The 21,686-nt window shown below is 36.8% G+C and overlaps 1 protein-coding gene across 3 annotated transcripts; it reads left to right on the top strand.

Annotated features, from left to right (window-relative positions):
* Nucleotides 1-1,026: 1,026 nt before the first annotated feature.
* On the top strand, nt 1,027-21,544 carry LOC105040995 (uncharacterized). 3 transcript variants are annotated; one of them, XM_010917770.4, is made up of 9 exons: nt 1,029-1,181; nt 4,709-4,809; nt 5,041-5,255; nt 5,841-5,971; nt 9,555-9,648; nt 11,734-11,849; nt 11,955-12,267; nt 20,277-20,614; nt 21,053-21,544. In XM_010917770.4, the coding sequence occupies exons 3-9, from the start codon at nt 5,090-5,092 to the stop codon at nt 21,209-21,211; spliced, it is 1,317 nt and encodes a 438-aa protein (XP_010916072.1). In that variant the 5' UTR covers nt 1,029-1,181; nt 4,709-4,809; nt 5,041-5,089; the 3' UTR covers nt 21,212-21,544. The 3 variants fall into 3 exon arrangements, with proteins under 3 accessions (XP_010916071.1, XP_010916072.1, XP_010916070.1); XM_010917769.4 differs by having other exon boundaries at nt 1,027-1,181; nt 4,714-4,809; nt 11,734-12,267; XM_010917768.4 differs by having other exon boundaries at nt 1,030-1,181; nt 11,734-12,267.
* The last annotated feature ends 142 nt before the right edge of the window (nt 21,545-21,686 follow it).

Genomic DNA, 21,686 nt, shown 5'->3' with positions numbered 1-21,686 from the left:
GTAAAGGAAGAGGGGGAGAATGAGAGAGAAATTGGATTTTTTTTTAAAAAAAATATCTAGATGATCCAGCATGAATAAACACATGGATAATTTGACGTGAATAAGCAAGTAGATGACCACGTGTAAAAATAAATGCTAAACGATGGCGATCATTTTCTCTTAACTACAAAAGCAATAATTTACCATCCCGTGTGAAGTTAAATGATGTATCTTTCAATATGGTGAAAATTGATTAGATCGTTGAAATATCATAGAAATTAAATGATCACGAATGATGTTAAAATTATGAAATGATCCTCCTATGACCGAAATATCGGGAAAATTAAATGGTCATGGATGATGTTAAAATTATAAAAATAAATATCATAGAAATAAATGTCATGAAAATTAAATGTCCGTGAATGATGTTAAAATTATGAAACTAACCCTCATTGGCCGAAACATCGTCGAAATTAATCAGATGGCCGAAATATGATGGAAATTAAATAGCATACGGAGGTCCTACCAGTTCAGAAATTTTTATTTTAATATATATATATATATATATATATATATATATATATATATATTAGCTTCGGATCCCCTGCATGGACCAAGGGTCGTTCTTTCAATCACGGCCGTACAACAGCCGTGATTGAATGGAATCGCTCGCGAAGCAGCAAATTGCTGGGCCCCATTTAATCATGATCACGTGGCTGGTATTAGAATATAAATCCTCTATAATCCGAGTTTGGATGGATGATATAACATCGGCAATTTTTTTAAAAAAAAGAAAAAACAATTATTACAATTACCTGACTGCCAGCTCTCGTAAACCGCGTCTCCGATCACTGCATTCTGAGTTTCTAAAGCGACACGCGTCATCAGAACCCCTCACTTCCAACGCTCGCACGTGCGAGAAATGCTGATGCGGACCGAAGACTTCGACGCGTCGTCTGAAGGACGGGAAGGGCCTAACCGAACGAGATTAGATCCTGGCCGTCCGTGGGGTATACCTGCGGATCGGCAGACATGCCCGTCTTTGCGACTCATTGGCGGGCCCATTAAGTAATCCCCCATGGAGGAACTTGACTCTTCTTTCCTCCGCCTTTCTCCTTTCTCTCCCTCTCTTCTCTTTCTTCTCCCAAAGAGAGCCAGGTAGAGAGCGAGAATGGAGAGCTAAGCCGTCACTGGGCCCGCATGTATGTCTTCTCCTTCTTTTTCCTCCGTTTCTCTCTTTGACGTGTTCCTCTCTCTTCTTTCTTGGTTTCTTGGCTGGGATTTTGTGCTTCCACTATGATTTTTTGAGCGAATTTATCGGGTTTTCTTTCTTGGGAGTCCTTTTTCACATGATATTAGTTTCCTTGGAGGGATTTTTCTTTACTGCACAGAGCTGGGCATCAAAAGAATGGTGTTTCGTGATGAATAGGACTCTTGATTTTGTTTTGTTTTTTGAAATTAAATGATGAATGACATCTTTCTTGATTTCCTATATTTCATCAATTTCGTTTTTATTGTAGATGGTATTTTTTTTTGGCGATCAACTTGGCTTCTTGGTTTCACTTCTCTGCTTGATCACGAAATTAGATTTGAATTTTCCTTGTGCAGTTATTGTTACTTTTATTGGTTATTCTTGGAATTCTTTTGGGTAATTTCTTGTGAACTTGATAGCTTTGGCAGCTTTGTTTCTTTCTCAATCAATTAATCTATTGATTGATTGATTGATATTTTTTCAGGTTAATTAGTCAATTAATCTATCTGTCAAATGGGAAAGCCAAAAAAAAGCTGGGTTCATGATTTTAAATTATGTCCCCATCCATCTGAGATATGGTCCTAAAGATGTCTTTGTATCAGTCTCAATCCAAATGGTTCCCTTATATAAAGCAGAGGTGTAACGTACAAAACAAGAAGGTGGAATTTATAGAGGATAGTCAGTAAAAAATTAACACATGATTAAAAATTATAGCTTGCGTGGTGTGTTCTTTTGTTCAACATCATCCGGAATATCGTAGGATATTTGTTCTTTTATACTCTTTGGCTTTAAGCTATTTCTATGCGGATCTTGTATGACTGATGATAAATTTGTGCACTGCACCATGTCTTAATAGGCTTCGTTCTTATCGTGGAGTATTTAGGGTTTAGTTGCTTTTGAAACCCAGTATATATGTCCACAGGGATTAGGGGGTTTTGTGGTAAAAGCAGTTGACAGTAGAACATCGAAACACACTCAGAGAGAACAATATTAGAGCATAGGACTTTAAGTCCAGGGGATCATATAGTTAGATCTTAAACGAGTCAGAATTTAGAAGTCTTGAACACGGTATTTGACATAAGGCGACAAATAGACAGCTCAGGAAAAAAAAAATGCACTTTAACATTATGCATGCTATCATCATCCTTATCGCTTTCCACATCTTTAGCCCCCGCTGCAGCGATTCAAACAATGCTCGGAGTTGCAGTTGAAATGCTGATGCTGTCATTCTGATTCCTAGAAAAACATTGATGCTGTTATTCTTTTTGATGATAATATACTTTATACATTTTCTAAAGAGAGTTATGAGGTGTAGAGGTTGTATTATTGAATCAACTGTTTTAAAAACCTCGTCTAACATCATTAGTAATAAATAATGCTGGGTTGCCAATTTTAGTTAAAAGGTTAATAGAGCTCATCTAGGATGTAGAGGTAAAAAGGGCATGATTTTTTTTTTCTAGTGAAAAAAGATGCATGGCCCAACTTAGTTTTGTGAGTCTTACATATGCAGCTTTAACATGTATTCTTAGGCAAACTCCTAGTTCTGGCCTTTCTTTCATCTGTGTCCATATATCAAACTAGTTCTAAACATGTGCCATTCATGTGAGGATTTTCAATTCATTACTCTGTGCAGGTTCTCCACTCTTTCTCATGCTCCTTTCCATGCACATCTCTATCTCACATGATTGCACGTGAGATGGTTTAACGCCCAAAACTCTGCTCGATGGTCAGTTGTGCATAATTTTTTTTTTAAATAATATTAATTTAAGCTTGCCAAATAAGCTAATTATCTGAGAGCCAACTAATGTAAGTCATGAATGTTAAAAAAGAAGTTCTATTTAAGTCTTCTAATGTTTTATACCTTGAAAAAACATGGAAATGTAAGAAAGAAACTAAAATAGAAACAATTAAATGGTCTTCTAGATTGCATCTTTTTTCATGTTGTCATCATTAAGATTTTAGTTATGCGAATCAGAAGCTGGTGTAGGTCCGGGGAATGCATAGGATCTGGGTGAATAATTAGATTCTGCACCCTAGATACAAGATTGCAGCTCCTAAGGTTTGGATTTTGTTTAGTTTGCTGTCTATGAAGCACAAGATATGCTGATGTGATGATACTAAAGAATAGGGCATGATATGGTAAGTATACAAGGCAAAGAAATAGGCAAATTATTGTTAAACTATTAGACATGGTATTGTGTTGTTTGTTCAAAATTCTATAGTTCAAAGTCTCCCCTCTTCAAACGCATGACATGATGATGAAGATCGAAGAGGGTTTATTTATTTTAAATAATTGTGGATGCAGATTTATCTTTTAAACTATCTTGACATATGACATGATGGGCCATAAAAGTTTCTAAGGATGTTTTTCAAGTGCATTTACACCATATATGAGACTGTTTCTTTCAAATGGATATTCGTAGAAAGTATTTGACACATATTGGATTATCCCTCAATACAGTGTATTGATGTTTGATATGTGTTGTATACAAATGTTACTGGTGCAATAAGTACCTAAGAAAATAGAAATGAAAATCTATAGTTTGAATGTGATTTCAATTGAGATATGCCAACTTGCATTTCTTTGTCCCTATGTTAGGTCTTAACGGAGTTGAGCTTGAGTGATCTTAGCAATGCTTGAGCCTGAGGTTTTTGTGATCTAGACAAGCTTGTGATGTCTGACTTTCAAGTGCAAGTCTGGATCTATTAATTTCCACCAGACCTAAGCTGTTCATGAACAGCTTGTTTATGTGATAATTGTGTGTCATGTCAAGATCCCTTGTGGGCTTCTATTCCTTGAGCTAATCTCAGTTTAAGATCTCAGTTCAATAGCTGAATTTTTTTTGAAGAATGAATGCTTCATTCATCATATTTATATCAGTGTTCAATAGATAAATTTATGTAATAAGTTTTCATTTAATTATTGTATTTATTTTTTTATATTTATATATAATTATATATGTATCTGTGTTTTTATATAAAGTTGAGATTGATTAAGACTAACATCAGCAAGGTGTAAGCAATTCTCTAGCTTGGCTTGTGCGCTAACTAAACAAACCTCATCCACCTAAACTTGAGTTGAAAATGATACATCATGAATGACTTGCTTAATTGACAGTCATATCCGTCGCAGTGGCAAGCAAAACTAGTATCACCTGCTAACCTGCAGATCCAACAGAACAGGGAATCTTTGAGCATAACATCTTCACCATGCACTAGTACACTTATACGTTTGCATACATACCAAAATCATCCAATTTCCATATTCGGCTCCTGTTTTCCTCCAGGGGCATCCTTAAGGAAAACACATCTGGTTGTTGATACAAATACAGTCTGCAACACTGTTAATACGTACTCAGTAACAACAACTAGTGAATTTGCACTTTTCTTGTTTTCCACCTTTCTCGTCATCTGTCCTATCGATACTTTTAAAGGTGCTTTCCAATCCTTTATAATCATTGTATTCTTTGTTATTAGCGCAGGAAACTGGGCAAGAGCCCAGTTGTTGCACCTTCCTTCATTCAAGAAGAGGTTCTGTCTTCTAATCTCTGGAGGTCTTTTTGCAAGTTCTGACACAGGTAATTCCGACCAGTGCTGCTTCCTCGATTATTCTCAGGGGAAAAGAAAAAGAAAAAATTCTTATTATTATGTGTATTGCCATTTTCTTCAAAAAAGCTAAGGCACCATTTGACTATTGCAAATTCCTTAGCATTTCCTGGTTTTTAACTATAAATACTTCTTTTTGCATCAGTTGAATAGGTACCTCATTGGAAACTGATATAACTTTGCACCATTGTTTTCTTTTGCAGTTGATGATTATCAAGTAAAATTGCGGTAAACATCAAGAGAATAGCTCAAATGCCGGCTTTAAAAATGAAGAACAAAGCAAGAACAGATTGTGTAGGAGGACACAATCTCCAGACTTGTCATAAATCGATCAAAAAATCAAAAAGTTTACAATCACAAGTCAAAACATTGCAACAAGCAGCGTTACCAGACATTCCTACTCAAATTTCTCATGACGGTATGTGACTACCTGTTTGGGCTATCACCTCGTCAATGATTCCCATTGAATGTTGAATGCACAAGAGAAGCCTATCCTTCCACAAATATCATGGAGAATTTCTTATTTTTCTCCCTCCTACCCTTCAACATCTAATGAAATCATTCCCTCGAGATATTAAGCCTCCTCTCTTTCCCATTACACACATCTCAGCTACACTACTTTTATCATTCACTAATATAATGCACAAGCTTTTCTTGCTATACTGGTTTATTCTTTTATACTTCCTAGTTTATATGCCTTATTGTTCTCTAATTTCATGTATCTTTTTGAGTGTCTATTTTACAGTTTGCTTATGTTCTCTCTTCTTTTGATCATAATAGTTCTTTTTTTTTTTTTGGGAGTATGAAGTCTTAATGCAAGAGATGTCTTTATGTTATATGAATCAATTTTTTGCATGACATAAATCTTCCATGTAACAAGTTTTCCAAATATTAAATGTGTATCCTGGGAATGCGCCTCTTGCTTACGATTGTTAGTGGCTTAAAGCTATGTTCTGAAGGTAAATTGCGCCTGGTGAAATTTCTTACTGCCTGCTTAATGCAGATTCTTTAGGTGTGGAGACATTGACTCAAAACATTCGAAGAACTGAAGCCAATGACAATTTTGCTTATGCTTCTGCTCAACTTATAAACTCTCTTTCAGCATCATCTGATTCTGCATCCACTGGAACCAAGGTATAGTTTTATTTTGTGGTATGTTTTTATTATTTAGATTTGTATGTTTGCTGTATGATAATATCTGCTTCCTATTTTGTGTTATCTGTCTTAACCGTGTTGTGCTTTGTGAATTCTAAATACCATGATCAACTAGTCTGGAGATTGTATTGTTCAGCCACATCTAGGTGCAAAATTTTCCTGTTTTACGTACTGAATACTCTTGGGGACCTATTATTAATCTGTAGTTCTCATGCTTTAACTTACGGTTCTAACAATCAAGAAGAACAGTAATGAGATTCTATAAAATTAGGGCCAATACCTAGGTTCTGTCAGGCTCCAAAAGCCAAGAAAAAAGTGGTTGAGTTGCCAATTATAATATTATATTCTTATTTTTGTGATGATAGCATGATATTCTAATTGCCTTATCTGCACACGCTAAGTCTGCAAATGTGTATATGTATATAGAGTAATTCTTTGTACACCACACCCGATGTAGAAAAAATATACTGTCCAACCTGATTGGGCCACGTAGCCTCCACTTTCCAACGTGCATTTAATGCCTGCAGATATGCTTTTTTAGTTGAAATTTTGAATGATGAAAATACCCTTCTTTTAAAAAAATTATGACATCCCATGGTCATATTATAACATCCTATAGTCAAGTTATGATTTCTTGCACACAAGATGTCACAAGGAAGAGAGGGACATTTCGTCATTTAAAAATTTTATAAATTTTCAATGATGAAAATGCCCTTCTCTCTTTTGACTTCTAGAAGAAAAATTATGACATCCTGTGTGCAAGAAGTTATAATTTGACAATGAGATATCATAATATGACTACAGGATGTCATAATTTTTTCAGAAGAAGAGGAATATTTTCGTCATTCAAAATTTCAAATAAAAAGGTGAAAGTGCAAGCATTAAATACACTATTAAATGTGCGTTGAAAAGTGATGGCTACGTGCTTTAAGGTGATTAGATAGTGCACTCCACGTCAACTTTATTGCACCACATGCGGTGCACAAAGGCTTTCTTATGTATATATGCATGCATTGATGTACAAGTGTTGCATATGGTGTGCATGCATGTATGTATGTATGCACGCATGTGTGCATATATGCATGTGCTGCATATGGTGTGCATGCATATATGTATGTATGCACGCTTGTATGCATATATGCACGCATTCATGCATGTAGAGATGTACACATGCATGCATATATGTGTGAGAAACAATCCTGAATATATCGATGAACAACTCATGGTTGTAACTTTAATGTTACAATCAAGGTTAAGTACCAACATGCTGGCCATGAGACTGGTACACTGCAGGGGCTTAGTATTCCTCTGTACTGACACATGGTTCAGGTATACTGAGCTGACTCCAGCTATCTATCATGTGTTAGTACAGGGGCGTACTACTGTTACATGGCCTAGTACCCATGGTCAAGACCTTGGTTACAATCAAGACAAATCTAAAATTTACTTATTTTTCCTTTGTTGTTCTCTGGGAGGGGTGGATTATGTTTTTTCGACCTTTTTTTAATTGCCTGCTTCCTTTATATTACACTATCTCTTTGCGTCCTAAAAGTAAGGCTCCTGTTTTCCACCTTTTTTAAAATCATTCTTGATTCACTTGGTTAGGTTAACCAGATTGTCTGGTTGACCAAATGTGAGTAGTCAAGTCTTTTTTCACCCGATGCACTTGAGGATTTAAGCTACTAGCACTGCAAAATTACGTTTGTAACTAATCCAATTTGTTCTTTCAAATATTGGCCCAACCAACATTTGGACTATCAATTTATAAAGATATATTATGGTAGACTTTAACTCAAAAATGTTTGTAACAAACATTTATAAGATATTTTTTGTCTATAAGATATTATTTGTCAATATTATTTGTATGATAATGTTTGATAAGATATTATATGTTTGTTTTCTTTGTTTGCCGCCTAGATGGCTATTGGATATGGCATGGCAGGTTTTCGCATCCGGGGATTCCATTGAGCTAGGTCATATGCAGCTTTGCTGGGCTTGCACCTTTTGTGATTTATGTAATGATCTGAAAGCTTGAATCTAACTAGCCCTCTTATGGTTGCTAGGATCTAGTTAAGGGGCAGGGTCAAATTGGATTAGTTCAAATCTAGTTGCAAGGGGACCAGTATTTCAAGTTTTATGCCTAAAGAAGTTTCTAGTTTTGCTCTTGGTTCTGAACAACTCGGTATATCCTGGCTGGATACACCCAGTGTATTAGCAACCATATTTTTTTCGTCATACGGTTGCTTGGAGTTGCTTAATTATGACTGATATGGCAGTCTGAACTCTTCTGGCCATTGTGAACTGCATTTAAGCTGAAACTCCAAACACTCAAGTGCTTATCCTAGAGCATGCTAGAGTTTAGGACTCCATTGCAAATTTGCAAGTCAACTTCAAAAAATGGGCACCGAGTTCTTCAACGCTAGATTTTCTAGAGTCGTCTACTATTGACAATTAATGTTTTAAAAAGTATTTAAGTGTGCTCATTTGTGGAAGTATCAAGTTATAGTGAGATGGCTCACATCATGATGGGAGTCATAATTTATGGAAGTATCGAGTTAGAATAAGCTGGCTCACATCAATTTTCCATTTATCAGAATCAATATAAGCAGGCCATTATAAAGTGCACAGGCCGATTTTTTTTTTCTCTTCTTTTTTTTTTTGTTTTTTTGGTTTTTTTTGGAGGGGGGGGGAGGGGAGGTGTTCCTGTTGGTTGCAGTTGACATTTATCATGTCACTCTAAATTCAATGGATTGGAATTAGGGAGGAAAATACATTATTTAGTAGCAAGTGAGAAAAAAAAAAGCAGCTCCTTGGGTACTCCCATTACAGGATCCATGACAACCCACTAGATGGTACAGCTAAATGAGCAGATTCCTTGTGCCTGAGATCTTTCTATGTTGGTTGTGACACCTTGCAACACAATGACGATTGTGCTTATCTCAGTCATGCTCAACATAGAAGCTCTGACCTTAGGATGGTGACCTTTATCACCTGGGCAAGTGATAGGGTGATAGGTGCCTTTGGAATGCAACATGGAACTTGGACATGGGGTTATGCCTGTATCTTGATAAAAATTGATGGGATATTGAGTGATAGTATCTTATATGCAACATCTTCAACTGTAAGTGTCAAACATTGACATGGAATGTTAATGTCCTTAGTCTTTTTGGTCTATATGATTTGAAAGGTCGTAAATTGTCTTAAGGAAGTTTCAAATGTCAAGAATTCCGAAATCCTGAAGTCTGGTAAGCATGAAAAAATGATCACTCATGTCTTAAGAAGGACTCCACCAAAATCATTTGACAACTATCATGGTTATAATTGCTTGTACATGTGTTCATTATCTTGATTTATTTCTTCAGCTATGATGCATATTGCCAATCTCTATTTTAGTGCAACAAAGTTCTACACAATTGTTTCCTGTAATAATTTGTTGAAAGAAATGATGCTTAGTTCTTTTTCATTAAGTCATCTTAAGATTGTTCGATTGAGATGTTAATGTTATCTATTAAGAAAAGCATACTTTTTTTGTTTGTTTTTAAAATGTATAAACCATGTGCAGGCTTCTCAATTTTCCACATCTCAACCAATCTTAGAAGCCCTATTCTCCCCAGTTATTGAGGCCAATGAATCTCAGTTCAAGCCAGTGAATCATGGTAATGCGGTACATACTAAGCATGCTTTTTCCCATTCAGAAGCCTCATTCTGCCTTACATTGATCAACTTCAATATTTTATCATTTTTTCATCCAAATAGAAGTTTGTCTAAAGATTCATAGATATTTTGAGTTTGACATTTAATTATTGATATCTTCATAAAATTGAAGAAGATAGAATATAGGAGATGGGGTGGATAAACACTAAAATTCATTATCAAGTTGACAGTTGCTAGCACGGTCTCTTCTTGCAATTGAATAGATCTTATCTATTTTAGTTTTACTGGGAAGAACGAATATCTTTAATGCATATTTGAGGCTTTTGATGCCGAAAATCATTATTTGTTCATTTTTTTATTAGTGAAGTGAGAACCAATTTTATTAATTTCCTCCATCATGTGCAAAGAAGGTTCGCTGTACTAGTATCGGGGCCCGGACCAGCTGGCTTGCAACACGGTTTGGTATGCCCCTGTGCCATTTCATGTCAGGCCCAAACCGACACAACAGAGAGGGTGGGGGGGGAGGCGAATGGGAGAGAGGAAGAGAGAGAGAGAGGTCGGTGAAGGCCATTAGAGGGCCGCGGAAGCACTGGAGGGCCGGAGGATGGGCTTCAGCAGCCCTCTCTTCCCCTCCCTCTACTTCCTTCCCCCCTCCCTCTCTCTTTTCCTCTCTTTTCTTCTCCTCCTCTGTTGTTGTTGCCGGTTTCTCATTTTGATTGCCAAAACCATCCCGGTCTATCGTCACTAATGATTTGGTATGCCTTGAACTGGATGGTTCAGGATGGTTCTGCAATCCTTATATGCAAAAGTTACGGTTATGTTACAACATTAATTTCTTTAGGATGTCCAGAAGATGTCCTTCAATAGAAATAGACATATGACATGAACGAAAATATTGCTAAGATGAAATGGAAATTATGATTTACAAAATTTAGATATTTTAATTATGGTAATTTTTAGGAAAAAGAACAAACATTAACAATTTTGTCACCGTTTAATGCAAGATTACCAAGAAATGTAGGTGGTGCTTTCTACTCCTGATGGAAACCAGCCCAAACTTCATCCAACAGGAGAGTTATAGGATGTGTGGACTTTTTTTTCTTTTCTTTTTGAAGTTTATAAGCTACACTTATGAGAGATGAGATATCTAAATTCTTCTTGAAGAAGGATGTGAGCTGAAGTGAATAGAAGTTATTGTTGCTGGATCGCTTATGGAACAGTGAGTGACAATCATGGCAATATTCTTGCTGTTGAAATATTTGGACCACAACCATGGTGTTATTTTCATGTCATATAATGATAGATAAAGTGTCCCTTACATTCCCAATTTGCAGAAATTCAAAATCTATGTCATTTATGGTGGGATCAGAATTAATAATTGCTTGATTTTGGTGAATTAGTTCTTCTACATAAAGAGTGATCTCACTAATTGTTCTATGCAAAGCATGTGCTATACAAGCATTTGGAATCTGTGAATCAATGAGGTCCAAGAGAAACTAGCATTTGAGAGAAAATGCTTATGATGAAACTCTATCTTTCCTCAGTCTTAGGTTGTGCCCAGTTGCACACATAAACCCCTTGCTGGGGACTGCATATTTTTTTGTATGCATATGTATGTAAAAGGAGTTCTTAATAATTTTTGGTGACCACCATTTAGAGCAATATGGATGCAATCTAAAATGCATTTTGCAAGTTCTCTGATTTGTACTTTGTTAGTCAACTTCTATCACCTTCTACATTTCTCCCTTATAGAAACTTGTGTATTTTTACTCTTTCCATGGTATTTTATGTTTGTTAGATTTTTGATGTTCATCACTATCAGAAATTTACAGTTAACACCCATGTCTTATCTTCTTCTTCTTCTTCTTTTTGTGTGTGTGTGTGTGTGTGAGGAAATGGTGGTTATTCACCACCTCAGGTTTGAACCTGAGACCTCTCACTTTGGAGAGGAACGTACCAACCAGCTGAGCTATCAGCTGTTGGTCAACACCCTTATCTTCTCATTTTGCTATTGTCATGGAAATAACATTTTTGGATTTTTGGTTGTTTCAGTTGACCAGTTTCTCTAAGTGGTTCTGCTTTTGCAGTTAGAGATGATGAGCACGGTGAACTGCCTAGCCTGATTGCCAATGACAAAGATAATGGGAATAACGAAAGTGAAGTTCAAACTGCCAATTTTTGGGATCTCTATACTTCTGAGAAGGTTGCTGCTTCTCCTTTTAATGTTGACATAGGATTTTCTGATGTACTAACTACTGCATGTCCAGATTATGTATACATGCAACCCGACTTGATTTTTGACAAGCAGGATAGTTATGTGGTACTGCCCTTCTTCGAGAAAACTGTGGAAACTATTACTAGTCAGGATCCACTTGAAGAACCTACAGTGAGGTCAGATGGTTCATATTTATATCTAGCAATCCATCAATTGAAATCATCTGATCAGGAAACGGAATCGAGCTATAATCTGGAAGAAACAGAATGCTTTGATCCACAATATTTTTTCAAAAGTTTACCGGATTTACCTGATTTATCTGAAGCAGTTTCATCCATTTCTCCTGCTTTCCTACCAAAGGAAATAGGAAGAAAGAAGTCTGTTACCCTTGTACTAGATTTGGATGGTAGGCTGAAGCCATACTTTGCTTGCATTATTTTTCGGTAATTAAATCTGTTTGAGTTTGTCTTGCCTCTAACCCTTGCCTCTTTGCATGTGTTATCAATTTGTTTTCAATTATATATTTTCCTGCTAAGTATTGCTGGACTGTTTACATTTCCCCCCCTTTTTTAGACGAGTCTCAGAATAGTCAATGTCCACTTATTTTCTTTGAAGGTTCTTCATAAATGCCAATTTAGTTATAACCAAGGTTCATTGCACTAGTGCGTAACGCCCATACCAAGCATACCACGCCATATTGGTGCTGAATCGAGACTCAATACGGGAGCATATGGACTCTCATTACGTCAAAGCAACCCCCTACTGGGCATATTGACATGGTATTATCGTGGTACCCATATGGGTTCTTGTACCAAGCCGGCGAACCTTGTTTATAACTACGTAATCAGTTTATACTATTTTAGGAAATATTAGATTACAATTTCACATTCTTACAAATCTAGTTGTCCATGGTTTTGTACATTTATATCATTTAGTACTTCCCTTTTAATACTATTTTTCATTAGAAGAGGCAAGGTTTAAGAAAGAAAGTTTTTTAATATTTGTCTTTTTCACGGGTAACCAAAAAAAGGTTAGGATAAACTTTGGCCTTAACCAAATCCATAACTATAATCATTACTTACAATATATATTATGTAGGTTTTTACCTCCACTTTCCTGACCTAAGGTCATGTGCCGCTTGCTATAGAGACTGCTTTAAATCTTAGAATTTGCCCCTACAGCATGAAAAAATGTAATAGCTTTCTTAATTATGCAATATTCTTTTTATTATATCTACATGTGATCATGCTCGATGTTTATTGTGAAAGCCATAAATTACATAAACAAAGCCTTATTCTATAGTTCTTAGTGCTAACTAGATTTTACTAAATTATTGTTTTTATGCCCAAGACTAATATAGAAGTTTATATTTATTTTCTATACTTTTTTTAGAGAAGCAATTCGTTTTCCATACATCTCTCCAAGTGTTCTTTGGCCTTTTTCACACTTTCAGCCCTTCAACATTTGGGTATCCCTGTAATTGGGTATGTTGCACATGTAAACCATCTTAAATTGTTTCCTCTATATTATTTTGAGAAACCTTCCTATGTACTTTTGTCCAAAATCATCCAACCCATCTGATGTTGTCTTCTTTAAAATATAGTTCTCTTCTTCTCTGAGGCCTTTTTTCCATTTTGGGCACTAGATAAGTTGCTAGGGGGTCAAGTCTTGAATAGATGTATGTTGCACATGTAAACCATCTTAAATTGTTTCCTCTATATTATTTTGAGAAACCTTCCTATGTACTTTTGTCCAAAATCATCCAACCCATCTGATGTTGTCTTCTTTAAAATATAGTTCTCTTCTTCTCTGAGGCCTTTTTTCCATTTTGGGCACTAGATAAGTTGCTAGGGGGTCAAGTCTTGAATAGATTCCATGTTTAACAAACTTTAAGATTTTTGAAATTTATTAGGACCTCCTAATCCCTTCTTGAAAGAAATGGTAGACAACCTTAACTAGATTTCTTAGTTAACATCTAAGACCAGCCAAATCCCCAATTTTTAAGAGGTACAGTTACCTCATGCATTGTTGGCTCTGCTAGTGTGAAACTTGTTGCAAAGGGTGCTGAGATGGGCATGCATAATGGAATGAAGGGTTTTGTCCGTGCCAAGAGTTGGAATGCTCCTTGATACTCTGGAACCCCTAGGGTGGAGATTGGATGGATGCCTAGCTGTGATATTAAGGAGGTAGTGGTTAGCTAGGCGTAGCATGGCCACAGTATAGCATGTCAGGGGACTTGTAGTTCTTGATTTTGGCATGGCGGCAGACCACCAGAGCTTATGTAGATACTTGAGGATTCCTTATGGATTAAGGAGAGGCACAATACTATAGGCAACAAAAGGGTTTTATGTGCGCAAGAGTTACAATGCTCTTCAATATTTTGGAACTCCTACGGTCGAGATTGTGGGATCCCTAGTTGGGGTGTTAAGGAGGCAATGGTTAGCCATGATGCAACATGTAATGGGACTGCTAAGCTTGATATTTAGCTTGGTGGTGGGCCTCTAGGACTTATATGGATACTCGAGGATTTCTCATGGATCGAGGAGGGGCACGGTGCTATGGACGCGCTCCCAACTCCCTCAGGCTTATAAGACATGGTCCTACCATGGCACAACTATGGGGCAACGCAATGTCATGCGTGGTTAGTCTTGCTTGAAGGCATTCGGGGTAATGTTGGTTGGAAGAGCAGGTCGCATTACCTTGGAGAGTTGTTCAAGCTATGCTATATGTGCTGGATCTCTATAGTGGAGCATAAAGGTGATACAGGATTAGTCGAGCAAGGGTTTGTTCTTGTGGGCATTACAGAGTGTGATGTCTCTGAGGATCCATAGGAGCTGATTGGTTGTGGAGCAGAATTGTGCCTGATGAAATATCATTTAGAACATGTGTCTTTGAGTTGGGACAAGGATCAAGGGCGACCAAACAAATCATGTCGAAGAGAAGATAATGTGTTGCCAGGATTTGTCTATCAATAATATTTACTATATGGTTAGACTTGGATGCCATTATTATGGCAATGCATAATGATGTGGACAAAGAATGTTGGAAGATATATCTTGGACCAAAGTTCACCGACTTAGTATCAGATCTTGCACCGGTACCATCTCATTATAGTGTCAATATATGGTATGATACTAGACGACAAGGCATACCAAGTATTGGTACAATACAAGGCTGCGTACGGATTTGGTAGCGGTACAGTATGGTGCATCCGATGTGGCATGGTACTGACGGATACAGCAAACCTTGCCTTGGACCTTAAGGATTGTGGCAATGTGTGAATAGGCCATAACATTGTTGAGCGGTATGGTCGTGGATGGGAAAACATATCAAGGATGCAAGACCAAGATTGTGGCATGAGAGCTTGTGGGGAAGGTTGGATTATGGAACCCATGAGGACTTGGTGACGCACAGTCAATTGTGGCTTCAAGATGTAGTGGAGCATGTTGACTTGGTGGTTCATCTGAGTGATGCCAGAGGATGGTTTGACTATAATCCGCATGCATGGTGATGGCTTTGCTTGGTCATATCATGTGGGTTTCGTTTATGTATTCTCGAAGGCCGATGTGTTGGCTTGCAAATTCTAGCAACATGGATGTCATGACATATAAGCATCTTGCTTGTATATGGTTGAGCAGTCCTTGGCTTGTGGGGTAAAGCCTAGGAATTAACACAGAGGTGCCCGATTGTAGAGTACTCTTGGGAGGAGTCTATGCTATGGAATGAAGATATGCATGAGTGTTGGGGTTAACTTGAAAGGTCGGGTTGCTTGCAACTACTTGACAACATCGCATGTGTTCAATCCAATAGAGGTACTAGGTAGAGGTGTTGAGGTGCATGCTTGGCTATGTGGCAAAATTGTTGCATATTTATATGTAAGTCCTTGGGAAGCACTTAAGAGGCTGGCATTGGTGTCTGGCATGGCGGGCCACCACATGAGTGTTTGGGTATGGAAAACACCCCATGTCAGGTGCCTCCATTTTTACCAAACTGGCTTCCCTCTCCTTTTCTCTCTTCTCAGTTGGTACTTCCTTTCCTTTTCATCTAATTGTTCTATGACAAGGAATCTGAACTTTCATTAGAAAAAAAGGAAGGGCTGAAAGAGACTAGAATGGACCAAGGTTTAAATTTTGACTAAAACTAATCTATTTTGGCTTAAACTAATCTTAAATTGGCTAAGATTTTTCAATTTTTGTCAATTTCAGCCAATTGGCCAATTTCATGTAGTTTCAGTCAAACTGATCAAAACTATTATTTTTTATTTTTATTTATTTGCTTCAACTAAATGCATAATGCTTTTTGAAACTCATCAATTTAATTCATCCACATATTTACTTGAGGCTCTAATGATCTAATCTATTTATTTTCATCTAAACTTTTATTGAAGCAGGTAAGGTGCAATCTTGATTTGTGATATTAAGTTATAAACAACATGCAGTATGTAGAAGTAAAGATACTTTTATGTCTAAGATTTTTTATGTGATTTCAGTGGGTTATGTAATTAATTTTAGAAAAAATTACAGTGACATTCCTTGAGATTTCACCCATTTACACTATCCCCAAATGTTTAAAAAGTTGCAAACGGATCCCAAAATTTTAAAATCATTGTAAAGAGGCCCAGCTATCTATCTCCGCTGGGTCACGTTATGACATGAGGGTCACCTAAGAAGTTAACCTTTATGAAATACCAATAGTGTCGTTCCCAAAAGTTTCTTGATTTTGGCGCAAATTGGAGGGGGGGGGGATTGGGGGAAGAAGAGTCACATGGCACTCATGACTATCTTCTTCCATCCTGGTTTTTTTTCACCAAATCTCTGTGCCCCATCGGACATAATGAAGGGGATGGCGGAGAGTATAGAAGAGGGAAGAAGGATGATAGAATATAGGAAGAAAAAATAAGATAAGATGGAGGGTAGAAAAAAAAGATAAATTACAAGGGGGAAGAGAACTTGGAGCTGACAAATTTTTTTGGCTTCGAATTTCTTCATCCTCCATCTATATCTCACGTGCTTTCCAATCCCTAATCTCAAGTGTGGCCTTCGGGAGTTCGTGGGTGTTCCTCGAATGCTGCAGAAACCAACAAGCTTAATGGGGACTTGATCTCTACTTTTTTGCTCGAATGCCTTCGGGAGTTAGTGGTGTGATCTCTGCTTTTTTGCTCATTTTCTTGTTTATTCCTTAGGAATTGATGATATAGTTTTGGTATTGGCGGATAGGGTAGAAAATAATGTTTTTTATTTTATTTTTTCTTCCATTTATCTACTCGACTATAAATTTTAGTCTATGTATCTATTTCTTGGCTGATTTATGTTTAGTTTTGTAATTTTGTATTGAAAAATCCAATTTAAAGTCTTCTATGAACACCTAATCTATGAATCCTAATTTTATTATATTTTGAGTGCTAGGATAAGAACCCACTTGATAGAGATTATGATTTGTGGGATAAAGGAGTCTCCTTTCTCTTTTAGTTTTCCTTCTAATTATTTTGGAATTATTTGGGAAAGTACCCATTTGGGATTGTGGAGATTTAGGAGTCTTTTTTCTTTTTCTTTTTTCTTTTTGATGTGAATAGGAGGAGATGAAACATCGCCCCCCCCAATTTATTCAAGGAATAGAGCGATTATAGAAAAAGGAAAGAAAAGGCCAATGGAAATTGGTTCGGCGGAAGAGAGGGAAAAGGAAGTACTAGAAAAGCATAAAAGATCAAAAGTGGAGATCTAGAAGTTGCTCTGCCTTTTATGTACCATGAGGCACTTCCTTACTGATTCCAAAAACAAACAACACTGGATTTAAGAGAAGCATCGATGAATTCAAGAAAACAGCGATCAGTCCATTGACATCTTCTATCCTCACCAAATATACCTCGCCGCAAAGCTTTGGTTCATAGATCTACCCCCAGACCTCTAGATTGAAGCCAAAAGACTTCAGATCGCCAAATCTCCCTCAAATATCACATCAAAATCCTACAATCTATCATTAGATTGCCCTCAACGGACCAATTGAACAAAGAAACAAAACAGGAAAAGTGTTTCCTCACAATCAAGCGGGCACTAGCGGTGGTCGAGGGATGAGGAGATGCACCCAAAGGTGAAAGAGAGAGAAAAGGCGCTTCCTCACCTCTCTCTCCCCCTTCTTTACTCCGTGTCTCTCTTGTCTCCTCTGTGAGAGATGGCGGGAGCCACCAGTGGGCATCTGCCATGGCCTTTTAATGCGGAGAGGAACGAAAGCCTCAATTAATCCTCGATGTAAGAGGAGGTTACGCATGTCCTAATCCCATATTAATCGTCTTAGTATTATCCTTTCTAATTTTTTATTAGAATTTTATGACTAATTATATTCCCCTTAGTTAAACGTCGATGGGGTGTGGGGTGTGGAACATAGAGCATGGTGCAAAGTTGCGATGTGTATATGGTATGAGGACTTGATATGGACTTTTTAACAAGTTGGTCAAGCTACTTATTTGACCAACTCATTAAAAATTATTTGATATCTGTGAACTGAGGGCATTTTAGTCATTTCATCTTTTCTGTTAATGTTGTTAAGCTGGAGACAGACGGCTAGGCCTCTTTGCAACAATTTTAAAGTTTTAGGGTCTGTTTGCAACTTTTTAAACTTTTGGGGTCAAAGTGTAAATGAATGAAACTTCAAGGGGCGTTGCTGTAATTTTTCTTAATTTTATATTCTTGTAGTCTTATAAGTTTATGCATGATCAATATTTGGTATTTTACTCGATATATTAGTACATTCATGTGTGATTAGTGTGTTAAGCTCTAATGCAATTTAATTTCATCCTAAACTATCCAGATAATATAAATCATGACTCTAGATGACTTAACTAAAAATGCTATTAGATAACTTGTTTTATTATTATTATTTTTTTGCTTTCTTTCAATTTGTTATTTTTTTTATTTTTTGACCAAAGCACTGAAATTCCAAGTGAAACTGTTGAAACTGGAACTTTATCAAAACTGGGAAAACCAAAACTTTATCCTGGGGAGGGAGGGGGGCTGCAAAATGGAAACTGAAACTGGTTTTTAAAATTTTGCAATTGACTGAATTTTGGGGTTGACATTGTTGCAGTGGAAAAGGATGTCTTGTGTCACACTTACTTTGGTGATGTTGGACCCCATGCCTGATTTTTCCTGAAGGTTGTTCAATGTGATGGAAGACTGCATGATCGTGCTAGCGACTGCATCTGCTATTCTCTCATTCCATTTTTTCAAAAATCTTTCATCTTAACTTTAACTCTTATTCTCCAAATGTCCCTTTAGTTTTCTGATTTTCCAAGACCTTCTGGCTTCTTAATTACTCTTGTGCTTGCACTTTATCATATCTTATTTGCCCGTTTAGGTCAGATTGCTGCCCCTTCGGTTCTGGTGCCTGTTTTCTTCTTTTTTTGCTATCCTTAATGCTGATTGCAAAAATGTTATCTGCAGAGTGTAGAAATTAGATTTCTTGGTTAGAATGTTACATGCATGAAATTTAACTGATCATCTAAGTTCTTGATTTTTATTTTTGTGAAGACTCTAGTTATGGGCCTATGTTGTTGAACTGAGGGTTCATATTTGATTACCGATGCATAATTTATAAAAATAAACCCAAGAAAAGGTGCCTACAGATGCATAATATGTTTACCTCATCTCTATCTCTCTCTACCACACTTAACGTTATGTTCATAGGCTCGTTGTCTGCTTTTTATATGCATCTATAACTACATTTATGCATACACACATGTATATATGGAGACATGCTTTCTTACTGTACATAGATATGCACATACTTACATGCATGGATAGAGGGTGGGGAGAACAAAGGTCGGACCACTGAATCAACTTGTGCAGTATGAATCTATCTTATATCGTATGATGCCCCTCAGAATTTTGGCTGTTGGATTTGAAATTTGACAAATCAGACCAAATATTTGTCTGGTGCCTATTGGACCATCCATGATTAAAGTTGAGTTTATGTGGATCATAATCACTTTATCACTAGTTAGCTAGAGGCGATACCGAAAGTTAAAACTATTAAATGAATTTAATACATATGCATGTCTACTTAAGTATATATATATTCATCCATTTATCTATATGTGTGCATGCCCCTGTGTGTGTGTCCTTAAGTGGTTATCTTGTTTTTGGATCTCTCAGAAGGAATAAATGCATTCCCTATTAGTGTTGTTTGTGTTATAATTCTATCTTGATTTTATTATTCTCCAACTTGTGGAAATATTCTCTCCATCTTCTTTAATCTTTACTAAATCCATATAACATTTCACTTCTAATGTCCTTGATGTTCTTGACTCTGTGTTTCCAGTTTTGAAAGATCAATTTATTGTACCAAATAGTGTTGTGGTAAACTTCGATTGCATTAGCTTCAAAAAAATGCTTCTGATGTTCAATTCTCTTTACTGTGCAGAAACTCTTGTCCACTCTACCCTCGAGCATTGTGATGATGCTGACTTCACCTTTCCAGTTTTTTTTAACATGAAACAGCACACTGTATATGTAAGGAGGCGGCCTTACCTGCAGATATTCCTTGAGAAAGTTGCTCAGATGTTTGAGATTGTAATCTTCACAGCCAGCCAAAGCATCTATGCTGAACAATTACTCAATATACTGGATCCAGATAGGAAGCTAATCTCCAGGCGCATCTATCGTGAATCATGTATATTTTCTGGTGGAAGCTATACAAAAGACCTGACCATTCTGGGTGTCGACCTTGCAAAAGTTGCCATAATTGATAACTCTCCACAGGTAGCTCTCTCTTGTCATATTTGTAATAAATATTAGTTACTTTATAAAGTTACACAGAACTTTGTGCATGATGTGGAAAAAGCTGCCCATATGTATGTTATCCATTTTTTCTTGGATGGAAAGATACATCTTGTCAAATTGAAAATCTCCTTAAACAATTGGATCTTGCATTTAAAATTTAAGATGCTAGTAGAAGGGAGGAGTGACCTCCTTACCTTTCATTGGATTCTATATCATTTAGACTAGAATGTCCAAGCTTACTAAAGTGTCATTAGCAAAGTCTGCCTCCATAATGTATTACACACATAAACATGCACCTATACATTTGGATTACTAGCATCATGTAAGATGTGAAAAGCGATGTATCATCAGCAAAATTTCAAACATTGAGATTTCACTTTAGTTAGCTTATTTCTCCTTGCTGTTTTATCATTTCAGGTTTTTCAGTTGCAAGTGAATAATGGAATACCTATTAAGAGTTGGTTTGATGACCCATCCGACCATGCACTGATTTCGTTAATTCCCTTCCTTGAGACCCTGGTTGATGCAGAAGATGTTCGTCCTATCATTGCAAAGAAATTTGGCAATAAAGAGTGACATTGTTTGTTCCTTTCAGTCAATAGCATGATTTATTGACCTCCAATCACCTTCTTTAATGCAATAGTCTCTATACATGAGAAGTCCCATATTTGGTATTATCTCATAGTTTTGTTTCTACATTAATGGTGAGCCGCGTTCATAGCTTGCTTCGGTGTCATGGCTGCTGCCCATGTGCTTGAACTTGCTTCCTTTTTTATTGCACTTTTGTCATACCTACATAACTAGCTTCCGGTGATGTGTATATTATTCATCCCCTTTCAGTTGGGTACCGTCATAAAGGTGTCTCGCTTGTATACAACAGGTGTGAAATAAAGTTATTTTTCTTTGGCATGCTTCTACGTATTGACAGGAAAAGAAATTCTGTACAATGACCATGCTTCAGATATGAAGTAATCTACACTATCACTTGGTTTCAGGAAAATACCAGCAGTCATCAAACGTTAGTGCCTTGTATTCCGGAGCCCTGTTGAGG

Source organism: Elaeis guineensis, chromosome 3 (assembly GCF_000442705.2).
Source record: "Elaeis guineensis isolate ETL-2024a chromosome 3, EG11, whole genome shotgun sequence".
Lineage (NCBI taxonomy): Eukaryota > Viridiplantae > Streptophyta > Magnoliopsida > Arecales > Arecaceae > Elaeis > Elaeis guineensis.
The sequence above is the reverse complement of the archived record's forward strand: the minus strand, read 5'-3'. Positions and strand labels throughout refer to the sequence as shown.

Coding starts and splice junctions, on each gene's coding strand:
- LOC105040995 (XM_010917769.4), top strand. CDS start 5,090: ATGCCGGCTTTAAAAATGAAGAACAAAGCAAGAACAGATTGTGTAGGA. Junction 5,256..5,840: donor TACTCAAATTTCTCATGACG/GTATGTGACTAC, acceptor TGCTTAATGCAG/ATTCTTTAGGTGTGGAGACA. Junction 9,649..11,733: donor GTTCAAGCCAGTGAATCATG/GTAATGCGGTAC, acceptor CTGCTTTTGCAG/TTAGAGATGATGAGCACGGT.